The sequence below is a fragment of the Parasteatoda tepidariorum genome, chromosome 2 (assembly GCF_982258835.1).
Source record: "Parasteatoda tepidariorum strain Cologne lab strain chromosome 2, Ptep-v5.0, whole genome shotgun sequence".
NCBI lineage: Eukaryota > Metazoa > Arthropoda > Arachnida > Araneae > Theridiidae > Parasteatoda > Parasteatoda tepidariorum.
In genome coordinates this window covers 36,877,008-36,891,893 of record NC_141756.1, presented here as the reverse complement: position 1 = coordinate 36,891,893, position 14,886 = coordinate 36,877,008, and the positions used below count along the sequence as shown (strand labels likewise).

General features: G+C 24.8%; 1 protein-coding gene across 2 annotated transcripts in view; it reads left to right on the top strand.

Moving 5' to 3' along the window:
- The first annotated feature begins 5,368 nt into the window (after window positions 1-5,368).
- Window positions 5,369-14,886, top strand: part of LOC107436952 (potassium channel, subfamily K, member 16) — an 87,481-nt gene continuing 77,963 nt past the window's right edge. The window contains exon 1 of one of the 2 annotated variants that reach the window (XM_016048791.4): window positions 5,369-5,800. In XM_016048791.4, the coding sequence (XP_015904277.2) occupies window positions 5,786-5,800 (15 nt within the window). In that variant the 5' untranslated portion in view covers window positions 5,369-5,785. The remainder of the gene's footprint in view (window positions 5,801-14,886) is intronic. The other variant, XR_015431348.1, reaches the window with a different exon arrangement.

The following is a 14,886-nucleotide window of genomic DNA, read 5'->3' as shown; positions in this document are numbered from 1 at the left end:
TTCAAATCAAGTTTCAAGTATACTAGTTAAATTAATAGGCTAACTCTTCAAAGTTTCGTGGTACAAGTTACAATTTTTATGATTCAGATTATATATTATATAAATTTCTCTTCTTTTAATAATGAAAAATGAATAGAATGTAGAATAGCAATTTTTATTTGATATCTTATTAAATATTTCAAATCAAGTTTCAAGTGTACTAGTGAAACTAATATGCTAACTTTTCAAAGTTATGTGGTACAAGTTACCATTATTATGATTCAGATTATATATTATATAAATTTCTCTTCTTTTAATTATGAAAAATGAACAGAATGTAGAATAGCAATTTTTATTTGATATCTTATTAAATATTTCAAATCAAGTTTCAAGTATACTAGTTAAATTAATAGGTTAACTCTTCAAAGTTACGTGGTACAAGTTACCATTCTTATGATTCAGATTATATATTATATAAATTTCTCTACTTTTAATTATGAAAAAAGAACAGAATGTATAATAGCAATTTTTATTTGATATCTTATTAAATATTTTAAATCAAGTTTCAAGTATACTAGTTAAACTAATAGGCTAACTCTTCAAAGTTACGTGGTACAAGTTACCATTTTTATGATTCAGATTATATATCATATAAATTTCTCTTCTTTTAATTATGAAAAGTGAACAGAATGTAGAATAGCAATTTTTATTTGATATCTTATTAAATATTTCAAATCAAGTTTCAAGTATACTAGTTAAATTAATAGGCTAACTCTTCAAAGTTTCGTGGTACAAGTTACAATTTTTATGATTCAGATTATATATTATATAAATTTCTCTTCTTTTAATTATGAAAAATGAACAGAATGTAGAATAGCAATTTTTATTTGATATCTTATTAAATATTTCAAATCAAGTTTCAAGTATACTAGGGAAATTAATAGGCTAACTCTTCAAAGTTACGTTGTACAAGTTGCAATTTTTATGATTCAGATTATATATTATATAAATTTCTCTTCTTTTAATTATGAAAAATGAACAGAATGTATAATAGCAATTTTTATTTGATATATTATTAAATATTTCAAATCAAGTTTCAAGTATACTAGTTAAATTAATAGGCTAACTCTTCAAAGTTACGTGGTACAAGTTACCATTCTTATGATTCAGATTATATATTATATAAATTTCTCTACTTTTAATTATGAAAAATGAACAGAATGTATAATAGCAATTTTTATTTGATATCTTATTAAATATTTTAAATCAAGTTTCAAGTATACTAGTTAAACTAATAGGCTAACTCTTCAAAGTTACGTGGTACAAGTTACCATTTTTATGATTCAGATTATATATCATATAAATTTCTCTTCTTTTAATTATGAAAAGTGAACAGAATGTAGAATAGCAATTTTTATTTGATATCTTATTAAATATTTCAAATCAAGTTTCAAGTATACTAGTTAAATTAATAGGCTAACTCTTCAAAGTTTCGTGGTACAAGTTACAATTTTTATGATTCAGATTATATATTATATAAATTTCTCTTCTTTTAATTATGAAAAATGAACAGAATGTAGAATAGCAATTTTTATTTGATATCTTATTAAATATTTCAAATCAAGTTTCAAGTATACTAGGGAAATTAATAGGCTAACTCTTCAAAGTTACGTGGTACAAGTTGCAATTTTTATGATTCAGATTATATATTATATAAATTTCTCTTCTTTTAATTATGAAAAATGAACAAAATGTATAATAGCAATTTTTATTTGATATCTTATTAAATATTTCAAATCAAGTTTCAAGTATACTAGTGAAACTAATATGCTAACTTTTCAAAGTTATGTGGTACAAGTTACCATTATTATGATTCAGATTATATATTATATAAATTTCTCTTCTTTTAATTATGAAAAATGAACAGAATGTAGAATAGCAATTTTTATTTGATATCTTATTAAATATTTCAAATCAAGTTTCAAGTATACTAGTTAAATTAATAGGCTAACTCTTCAAAGTTACGTGGTACAAGTTACCATTCTTATGATTCAGATTATATATTATATAAATTTCTCTACTTTTAATTATGAAAAATGAACAGAATGTATAATAGCAATTTTTATTTGATATCTTATTAAATATTTTAAATCAAGTTTCAAGTATACTAGTTAAACTAATAGGCTAACTCTTCAAAGTTACGTGGTACAAGTTACCATTTTTATGATTCAGATTATATATCATATAAATTTCTCTTCTTTTAATTATGAAAAGTGAACAGAATGTAGAATAGCAATTTTTATTTGATATCTTATTAAATATTTCAAATCAAGTTTCAAGTATACTAGTTAAATTAATAGGCTAACTCTTCAAAGTTTCGTGGTACAAGTTACAATTTTTATGATTCAGATTATATATTATATAAATTTCTCTTCTTTTAATTATGAAAAATGAACAGAATGTAGAATAGCAATTTTTATTTGATATCTTATTAAATATTTCAAATCAAGTTTCAAGTATACTAGGGAAATTAATAGGCTAACTCTTGAAAGTTACGTGGTACAAGTTGCAATTTTTATGATTCAGATTATATATTATATAAATTTCTCTTCTTTTAATTATGAAAAATGAACAGAATGTAGAATAGCAATTTTTATTTGATATCTTATTAAATATTTCAAATCAAGTTTCAAGTATACTAGTTAAATTAATAGGCTAACTCTTCAAAGTTACGTGGTACAAGTTACCATTCTTATGATTCAGATTATATATTATATAAATTTCTCTACTTTTAATTATGAAAAATGAACAGAATGTATAATAGCAATTTTTATTTGATATCTTATTAAATATTTTAAATCAAGTTTCAAGTATACTAGTTAAACTAATAGGCTAACTCTTCAAAGTTACGTGGTACAAGTTACCATTTTTATGATTCAGATTATATATCATATAAATTTCTCTTCTTTTAATTATGAAAAGTGAACAGAATGTAGAATAGCAATTTTTATTTGATATCTTATTAAATATTTCAAATCAAGTTTCAAGTATACTAGTTAAATTAATAGGCTAACTCTTCAAAGTTTCGTGGTACAAGTTACAATTTTTATGATTCAGATTATATATTATATAAATTTCTCTTCTTTTAATTATGAAAAATGAACAGAATGTAGAATAGCAATTTTTATTTGATATCTTATTAAATATTTCAAATCAAGTTTCAAGTATACTAGGGAAATTAATAGGCTAACTCTTCAAAGTTACGTGGTACAAGTTGCAATTTTTATGATTCAGATTATATATTATATAAATTTCTCTTCTTTTAATTATGAAAAATGAACAGAATGTATAATAGCAATTTTTATTTGATATATTATTAAATATTTCAAATCAAGTTTCAAGTATACTAGTTAAATTAATAGGCTAACTCTTCAAAGTTACGTGGTACAAGTTACCATTCTTATGATTCAGATTATATATTATATAAATTTCTCTACTTTTAATTATGAAAAATGAACAGAATGTATAATAGCAATTTTTATTTGATATCTTATTAAATATTTCAAATCAAGTTTCAAGTATACTAGTTAAATTAATAGGCTAACTCTTCAAAGTTTCGTGGTACAAGTTACAATTTTTATGATTCAGATTATATATCATATAAATTTCTCTTCTTTTAATTATGAAAAAACAACAGAATGTGGAATCGAAAATTTTATTTGATATCTTATTAAATAATTCAAATCAAGTTTCAAGTATACTAGGGAAATTAATAGGCTAACTCTTCAAAGTTACGTGGTACAAGTTGCAATTTTTATGATTCAGATTATATATTATATAAATTTCTCTTCTTTTAATTACGAAAAATGAACAGAATGTATAATAGCAATTTTTATTTGATATATTATTAAATATTTCAAATCAAGTTTCAAGTATACTAGTTAAATTAATAGGCTAACTCTTCAAAGTTGCGTGGTACAAGTTACAATTTTTATGATTCAGATTATATATTATATAAATTTCTCTTCTTTTAATTATGAAAAATGAACAGAATGTATAATAGCAATTTTTATTTGATATCTTATTAAATATTTCAAATCAAGTTTCAAGTATACTAGTTAAATTAATAGGCTAATTCCTAAAAGTTATATATGATCCATATCACAAAATATTTTATTATAACACCGTTCCGGACCACCTATGACAAAATTCTCAGGTACATGCTCACAGAGAAAAATATTCTGGTAAAATTACCATACTATATGGTTATAACATTTCCGCTAAAAATAAATGAGAACTAGTATTATTCTGGTTAATAAAACCAAAACATATCGTATTTAAACCATTCATTTGGTAGTTTTACCGTTTATATAGTAACTTTTACCGGAAATTCTGGTTTTTAAAATTATAGTACTTATCACAAACATTTGGGAAAAAATACAAAATTGAAAAATAAATTTAACCCAATAAATGGTTTTTGTGACGTGCTATAAGATATCTTTATAAAACTAATACATTTTATTACAAATTATAAAACTTTTTTTTATTGTTAATTTTAGCAAAATCATTACCGAAACGCTTCGGTAATAATTACCGAGATTTTTCGTGTTTCCATCGATCCAGAAACACGGTAACTTTTACCATAATCTGGTAATTAGTATTGTACCTTTTACTAAGTGTAGTATTCAACTTTTATTTTGTGGGATCTTTGCGTTGAATCTTGTTCTGATGAATCCTAAAACAATATTTATATTGCTAGAATGTCTGTTCATACAAGAAACAGTAGTCAACATTTTGTCTTTTTCCCAAGTTTTCGTTGTGAAGTAGTGAAATAGCGAATTGCTACAAATAGACGCGTTAAATGGATTTTTCTATGAAAAGATCGAGTCTTACAGGTGCTGAAAAACGTCTACTAAAACTGCTACAAATGAAAATCTCTGAAAAACAAGGAACAACAAAAATTATAAACTTTAGTCTTCTCTTTCCTCAAATACCTCATAACGTTGATATATTTATTTCTCTGGATACGTTTCCAAACAATCTTTGGCTCTGAAGCGAAGCTTAATTTGTTATTTGTTTAAAAATTAAAGAGCAGTATCATTATATGTAATTTGTTTTATGCTCTTCTTTTGAGTTCAAGAGCTTTTTTCAACGTGTTTTGTATACGGAACTGGTTAAACGTATCTATTTTAGAAATAAACGTGTTTTTGATGAGTTAATACTTTCATCACGGATTCGCAAGTTGAAAAAATCAGATGTTCCAGATCTCGATGAAAGAAACTTTTAAGCACCAGAAAAAGTCCTTTGGAAAAGACTTTCTTAACCAGACTAGAATGGTTTTGTTCCGTGGCTTTAAGAGAAACCCAGATTTGGCATTGCTTTTAACTTCAGAACAGAACCGACGCGTGCCCAAGTTGTCAACTTTCATTTCCACCTAGCAGCTTTTTGGATGAGTTAGATGGTAAACAAAAATCAACCAGCAACTTCTTTTGGACGGGCATAGACCGTGAAGAGTACAAAAGAACAGACGATTTTGGAAGGAACACAAGAAAAAAAGCAAAATGGCTGAGGAAGTGTACAAGAAACAAGAGGTAGAGAGAAAAAAAAATGTCGCGGCAAAGGAGCAACTGGTGTCGGAATATTAGTTGTTGAACTGGAGGACTTCCAAAGGCAGTTAGAAACACAGTTAGAGAAAATCTAAAGACTAAAAATACAGTGGTGTGCGAGCACGTTCGGGAGATGACGATGCTCGTGAATCCGATGAGGACTTCCGAGGACAATTATTTATCGCCGTTCCAACACGAGGATGATCCCGAGAACGGTAAGTGAATTGTCTCTTACTGCCCAGCATATCGGCAGTCTTGTCCAGGTATGTTGGGTCAAGGCAATGGTCTGAAATAGGATAAAACTAATAAAATAAGAAAGAAAAAAAATTAAAAAATTTTTAAAAATTTTTTACAGTAAAAGTTGCAGTAATTATTTGTAAAAATTAGAACACTTTGAGAAGAAAATATTTTTTAGTATATTTTAATGATATTATTGCAAAATTGCTTGAATTATATGCAATAAAATAAAAATAATACGCTTTATATAATATAATTTGATTTCTATAACAAGCTTTTGATTATATTATCACTGTTACTTTATAAAATATTTCAATAACCCCTCGATTTTTTTGTACAAATTTAAATAAATTCAATATTACAAAGGTATTTTTATTGACATCTACCTTATTAGCATGATTTTTGCAACGATGGCATGGCTAAGCGTGCCATGAATGATATCGTTAGATGATGATATTATCGATCGTGTACATAGTGCACGTTATCGTTAGTGTCAATTTTGTATCTACACTATATATAGAATAGTGTAGGTACAAAATTTATTTTACAATACTGGGATAAACCCCTCGTTAATAACATCCACCACAAAAATACATTTAATAAAATTAAATGAATTTTTAAAAGAGATACAAATAAAAGTTTAAAAAAATAAATTTAAGAAAAATTACATTTAAATCTAAATTAATAGAATATTACATAATTAATTTCATAAATTTGACTGTTTTATCATAAATTTGATAAATTATCATAAATTATCATTTGTTTATTTAAAAAAAATAATAATCCCATTGAAACATAATAAGTATAATTCTTTTAAAGGAAACTTGGTTCTTATAAAAAAACATTAAATAAAAAATTATTGTTTTCAGTAAAATTTTCCGATTAAAAATGATAGAAAGAAATTTCAGAACAAAATTTAATTAAAATAAAAAGTAAAATCAAAGAATGGGGCGATGCAAGTTTAAATTTTTATCATTCCTAAATTGCATAGAAAAATTGAAATTTAAAAAAATACGTAAGCCATTAAAATCAAACGTGTATTTCTTCATTTAGGTTATTGAATTTAATATCTGTAAAAAGCTGATGAAATTAAGATCGAATCTGTTATTTATGTCAACTGAATTGAATTAGTTTAATAAAATGTTTTAAAGTGCCACTTCACTGATTTTTTATAATTCAGACTCGAAACTTGATTTTTTTCAAAGAAAAGAATTATTGAAGTGATTCGAACCATCTTTATGCTTTTTGTGAGAATTTAAAGTTAAGATCAAATTAATTCAATTTTATTTTGTGCAAAGTGATTTTCATGTGTATTTTAAACTGAATAATCACTTAAACTATTTGAAATTTTCATTTAAGGCAATTTTTGCTTCATCAAAAAAAAAAAAAAAATTATCCGAATCAATATTTTTCTTCATTGAAAAGAATTATTGAAGTGATTCGAATCAAATAAATAAGTTTTTTAGTAGGAATTTAAATTTATGATTAAATAAATTTATAATTTTTATTTTGCGCAAAGTGATTCGAATAGATTTCCTAAGCAAAGTGTTTTAAACTAAATAATCACATAAATGATTCGGAATTTTAATTTGAATCATACGTACTTAAGCACAATTTCTGTTTAATCAAAAAAAATATTGAAGTGATCTGAATCAAATGAATAAGTTCTCTTAATGGGATTTTAAATATATAATCAAATAAATTCCTGATTCTTTTTTTGAGCGAAGTGATTCGAATAATTTTTAAAACATGTTTTAAACTGATAAATCACTTCCGCGATTCGAAAATTTCATTTGGAGTACAGATATTAAACCTAATTTCTGTTCCGACGAAAAGATTTATTGAAAAAATCTGAATTATATGAATAAGTTATCAAAATTTAACTTGAGTTTACAATCAAATAAGTTTGTAATTTTATATTTATGCAATATTTTCTTTGTGATTCAAAAATATATTTTGAGGCGTAGATTTGTAGCGTAACTGCCATTACATTTATTAAATAGCAATTCACTAGTATGTAAGACGCGTTTTACTCGATTCTATCTGGAGGTACCTTTTGAAAGATGAAGGCTGACATTTGTAGATAACATTCTCTCCACATTGGTGACCCGGACATAATATGAACTCTCCTGCATCGAAAGCCCTTTACCCTGAGATTTAAATCCAAATTACAGTTTGGATTAATAGAGTTTTTGAGGTGATCCGAATTGAATGAATAAGCTCTCTTAGTGTTATGTGAATCTATTATCAAATAAATTCCCACCAGTCTGAGATTTAAAATATTAACTGAAATGTGATACACATGAAGATTCGATTTGGTGTGGAGGTGATTTTTTTTTAAAAAATGATCACATCATCAAATTATTCAATCAACATTCAATAATTTATTTGAGTCACTTTTCAGAATCAAAGTTCTGTCTAGAAATAACGAATTAGTGATTCAAATCAATTGAATAAGTTGATATATGCTCATTCAAGGATGAGAATAAGGCCATTCGAATCTAAGATTTCAATCATGAATTAAATCTGTTGTTTTTATGAATAGATTTGAAGCCCTTGTTTGAATCAGCCTTAAAATGGATATTCAAAACAATACATCACATTATTCATTTCAAAGTCTAATTTTCTATTTTTCTAATTTCTCTAATTTTTTTATGAAAATGTTCAGAAAAGTGTTCTGATATAATAACTTTTATGCAACAAGATTATAAAAAAGTGATTCTGAAGCAAAAAATGTGATAATTTAATTCGGAGAAAGAAACTCCAGTCTAAACAAATATCGTTGTTCAACATAATGTAGAAATGCAGACAGAATTGGAATTCACTGTTCAGAATTCATATGCATTCATATTTTAATACAGTACCTACCAAAGAAAAATCAATTTAAGAGGCAAGTGCGAGAATTGTCAATCGCAAATCAAGCTGAGATTTTTTATTCAATTAGTTAACTTGGTTTGAAAATGATAGGTATAACACTTTTTTGTCTATTTTGTTTTAGTTGCAGAGGTATGAATTATTGAAAATGAAAGTTTGGTTGAAAAAAATTTGTAAAGAGCATTATAAATTTCGACTAATGCACGAAATCGAATACAGTTGGAAGAATCATTTATAAGATACTTAAATGATAATAAATTGTAAACGATTTTTCGTTAGATTTCTAATTTCGCAAATAAATTCTTATTTAAAAAAATATGAAATGTAATATCGTTGTTGTAATGTTATGTAATAACTTTAGGATTTATGACTAAAAAATTGAATTTTTGTTTTTAATTATAACGTTTCTGTTTTTCTCTATTGCAATGCAATTATTTAAGTTTTGAATAAAATAAAAAAGACGTTTATAACCAACAGTTAATTTCATATGCGGGATGAAAAGAGCTTGGTAACGTATTAAAGATGAAAATTGTAGTTTTTAATAATAACTTGATATATAACTTGATTGAAAATAGACAAAATAAATTTTATGCATTACTTTTCAAATTAAAAAAACGATCTGCAAAAAACAAATTATCCCGATGGAAGAGGGTACATTGTAAAATAATTCCAGATCAAATTACAGTAAAAAAATACCGGCAATTTGAGAGCTGCTGCTTTTACCAGAACCTGTTACGGAACTAAAAACCCCTGATACACCGTAATATTTAGATCAATAAGTGTAGTAAAATCACTGAATCACTCTAATTAAATAATATTACTGTGAAATTTTCAGTATTAAATATTACGGTAAAATTGATTTTATACGGTGAAATGGGTTTTTCAGATGATGTAACCAAAGTGCCGGTACTTTATGCCATAATTTGATCCGGAATTTGTTACTGTGTACCGAACTTGTAAAGTACAGAAACAAGCAATGTTTTAACTAAAATAAGACGCATATAGTTAATTTTATTTATTAATTTTCGTAATTTAAATAAAAAAATGTAAAGGTTCTTAATTATTACCGTACAGTTTTTAGCTTAACTCCCATATTTTTAATTTATTAAATTTTGTACAACTGCGTATAATTATGCGCATTTTCAAACTATTATTCCTTCTCACAATGTTTACTGTGTGTACTAAGTGTTTTAGTCACGAGACTAAAGTAAATATAATTTTTCTTCTATGAATGGTTTAAGTTTATATAACATTTTAAGTTCAGATTCTACATTTTAAGAAAAAAAAATATCTGCTGAATATCTTTTATTTACTTATACTCTTATGCAATTCAGAATACGTTATTTTACGCAAGAGATACTTACATATAAAGTAGTATTATTTCTCCATTAAATTTTTTTTAATCTAAGTTGAAAAATAAAAATACTTTTGTTTTCATTTTGAAAAGTTATGTTTTAAAAGCTGTATTCAACTTTTAGAGAAAATATTATTTTAAAAAATAAATAAAAATAAGGAGCACACAAATGGTAAATACTTAATTCTTTTTAATGAATCGCAAATTTTCATACCTTGTGTTTATGAAGTATTAAATAAATGTTTTGAGACACATATGAATGTATCGCTTAAAAAATAGAGATTTAAAAGGATTAATTTTCAGCTTGGAATAAATGTATAAACAATTTCGTTTTTATCTTGAAAATTTATGTTTTAAAAGGTATATTCAATTTTCAGAGAAAAATATTATTTTTAAAAATAAATAAGAATAATGAGCACACAAATGATAAATACTTATCTCTTTTTAATGAATCGCAAATTTCCATATATCGTGTTTATAAAGTATTATGTTAATGTTTCGAGACACATATTAATGCATCCTTTAAAAAATTGAAATTTAAAAGGACTAGTTTTCAAGTTAGAAGAAATGTATAAATAATTTCGTTTTTATTTTGAAAAGTTATGTCTTAAGAGCTATATTCAACTTTCAGCGAAAAAAAAATTTTTCAAAAATAAATATGAAAATAATGAGTACACAAATGGTGAATACTTATCTCTTTTTAATGAATCGTAAATTTTCATACCTTATGTTTATGAAGTATTAAATAAATGTTTTGAGACACATGTAAATGCATCGTTTAAAAAATAGAGATTTAAAAGGGCTAATTTTCAGCTTGGAATAAATGTATAAACAATTTCGTTTTTATTTTGAAAAGTTATGTTCTAAAAGGTATATTCAATTTTCAGAGAAAAATATTACTTTTAAAAATAAATAAAAAATAAGGAGAACACAAATAATAAATACTTATCTCTTTTTAATGAATCGCAAATTTTCATATCTCATGTTTATAAAGTATTATATTAATGTTTTGAGACACATATGAATGTATCGTTTAAAAAATGGAAATTTCAAATGACTAGTTTTGAACATCGAATAAATGTATAAAAAATAAATTTTTAAAAAAATCTAGTTGGAAGTCTATCTATAAAATAGATAATTTTTGGCTGTTTTAAAAACACATTTAATCAAAAATAAAAAAATTAGAAAAGCTTTTTAACAAACTCAGAATTTTTAATAACTTTTCAACAAAAATGTCAACAAAAATTTGGTAACAATGATTACCTCTTTAAATCTTCAGATTAATCTGTTTATGAATCTACAGTGGGACATTTTTATGATTAGTAATGGATTAAAAAAATTAACAGTAACACATTTATAGAACTTTTAAGAGTTAATAAATAGCATATTCATTCCACACTTCTATCATATTACCCAGTATTTTTAACCATTATCTTATCAATCACAGTTATAGTATTATTCTCTAAATTATTGTATAAATTATTATTTTAAACCTGATAAGGTAATTCAGCTGGGCACTAAAGCATAATCATCCGGACACTAGTTATTCACAGAACACACATTGAATGCCCCTAATCTAAAGCATCTTTGATACAAAACAATAATTATCGGTAAATATTTTATAATTTTAAATGAAATTTTTTTATCTTGATTTATTTTTAAATAATTCATTAAAATTTCATAATTAAAAATATTTCTCTGCATTCAAATTGCAAATCTCAATACGCGCATCATAGTTGAAGAAACAAAAAAAAATCGTTTAAGTCAATACTTTGATCGTCTTTTTGAGGAAAGCTACGTTCAACAAAATGGTGATGAGAAAAAATAGAACATTTGATTCCTTCAATGTGTAGCATTTCAATTTATGTTAATTATTGTACATAATTATTGTTACATATTGTTAATTGTTGTTACATAAACAGTTCAAACATTATTATGCTCATAAAGGTTTGAATCTTAAAAGTTGTGTATCTATTGCATACAGACTATAGTTAATAAGTAAATTTCTTCCCAGTTACAAAAATAAAAATGGTAATAATTGCGAAATTCGTCTCCAAAAGAATTACATTTACCAAAATAAAACTATTATTAATATAATAATACATTAATTAATACTGATTTAATACTAAAAATAATATTTAAAACTAATATTACTTCAATATTTTATCTGTTTAAATAAGATTACTTTGCTTTAGCGTAAAGATTTTGGGTAGCTTTATATTTTTAATACATGTTCGAAACATGTTCAAGTTTGATGTAAAAGTTTCACTAGTGAATTAACACACTGCAAGAATTTTAATTCTAAACTTAAGTTAAATAAACGTTGACAGTCTGCCCATCTAATTTACTGTAATGTTTAAGGTTGAGAACATTTCGTTACCTTTACAAGTTTTAAATCATTTAAAATTGATTTGGGTAAAATACCTTGAATTACTGTAGGGTTTCGCTAGCATTTATAACTAGTATGGTTTCAAAACCGAAAAACTGAAATTTTACTCCACTTTGGAGTTAAGTTATGTTAAGCTTTTCGTAAATTAATGGACATTGGAGTAGGTTGTCGTTGAGTTATGTTTTGTCAAGTGAATCAGTGAATTTGCTTAATTAGTTTTTTTAGTGACGCAATCAATTGCGAGTTATGCTTGCTTTTTTCATTGCCAAACAGAAAATGTGTTTATAAAGTTTTAAAATAATTCAAAATTGGAAAATTGTCGTCTTAAACCAAAATGTTTTAAATATTATAAACCAATACGAAATATGGAACCTTTTTTTTAAAAAGAAATTTATGGCCGTTGCTTTTCATTGTAAAGCATTGTTGTTAGAAATAAAAAACTCTTTCTTATATTTAACGCCGTCTTTATTTCTTTTTTCGATATGAGAAAGTTTCATTGATATCAATAACCAAAGCATCATTTTCTAATTTTTAATGAATGTTACAAATTATGTATAATTATGTTCTACTTATTTTATAAAATATTATTAATATTATTTTGTTCCTCAAAGAGGATTGATTTAATCTTTTCTAATTCAATAATCGCCACCATTCCTGTTTTCTAATTTTGTATCAGAATCTCGCAAATTTGCTCTAAGATTGCTCTGGTTGATTCCGACAGACAGTTTTACAGAAACAAAGGAACTGACAAACATTTTTATAATTAAATAAACTTTGTAATTTCAGTTGTAAAAATCCTGCACTTGACAAATATTAAATTTTTAAATTTTGTTTTGCAACTTATTTTTCATATTGGTTTACTATTTAAGATGCAAAAACATAAGAATCATAAGTGTTCTTTAATTATTTTTTATATTTTGTGGTTGTAGTGGGTTTAGTTTACTTAATATTTCTTTCGTTTTCAATTATTTTATTCAATTTATTTCATTGTTTGATGATTGCTTTAAGAATCCCAGTCAATTTTGGGCTTAACTGTTGTTGATTCAAAGGAGCATTTTTAGCACAATTTTTTTATTTACGGTGTATTCTTTTCTTTACAATTTTATGCGCCATAAAATTAAATAACCATGAGGTGTGAGCGTTTGCGAATTTGTTTTAGCTTGTACATCATTTATATACATAAAAAGATACCCATGAATTTCATAAAAAAACGCATTGCTAATTTATTATTCTCAAATTATAATTATTTTCATAATTTTAAACTAATTACAAAGCAATTAATTACAATAAATTACTCATATAGATAAATCAAGTTTGTGAAGTTTAGATTTAGTTTACATAAATTAAATAACTTAAATTGAATTTCAAAACTATTATTGACTTAAACTTCATAGAATAAGAGTAAGGAAAATGCTGATGCAGATAATTATGGCCATTTATTTTTCTTGTGAAATAATTAAAATCACCATAAGCAATATTTGTTTTTAAAAAAAGAGAAAATTTTAGTAATTTGACTCATTATATAATTCCCTGAAGAATTTAATTTAAGCAAATTGAAATAACTTTACTAAACATAGTTTACTTAACTAAACCTACGAATGGCAGTAACGAAAATTTTTATAAAACGCTTATTTACGTAAAATTACCTCTTACAAATCAAAGATTTTATGCTAATTATAGCTATAGGAGTTTAATTGATCAGATCTGAATAAGCACAGCTATAAAACAGCGCTTACAGAATGAAATAGTTAAAGACCTTCGAAAAACTACGTCAATTGCAGCCCTGAGAACACTGACTCGGTCCGAATCACCTGAGCGTATTCTAAATTTAGGCTGAGAAAAACCCAAAAACTATTCTATAATAGACGCAGACGATTATTCCTGATGATGTTGGAACAAAAAGTATCATTCCGTTGTTTACCGACTATACTTAACTCATTGCGTAGATTGTGAAAAAACTGCTTTGTTTGAGTATTACATTCGCAACTGAAAAAAATACTTTTGGCGCGCAGGTATAAATTTTGCGTCTCTCAAAAAACCTTTTATTATGGTAAGCGTTTAACTTTTAATGAAGAAATATTATCAGGAAATTAAAAAGAAAACATCAAAGTAACAAAGTGAAAAGATCACCATTAGAAAAGAACGTCAAAATTGAAAAGTAAAAAAAAAGCACCCACCATTAGAAATTTTAAAAAAAACCTCAAAGTTGAAAAGCAAACAAAAAAAATGAAAAAAAAGACAAAGAGCATCATTAGAAATGTAATTTTAGAAAATTTAAAAATTTTTTTTATAGGAATTTCCTTTATTCTCATTCTTATCTTCCAATGCAGATAAAAAAAATTGCGTTCTAGCATACAATAGTATTATTTTAATTTTATAAATTTTATTATATAACAGTCGTTGAACAACCAACCCAGTTTTTCTTGTTGGATTTACGACTAGTAATG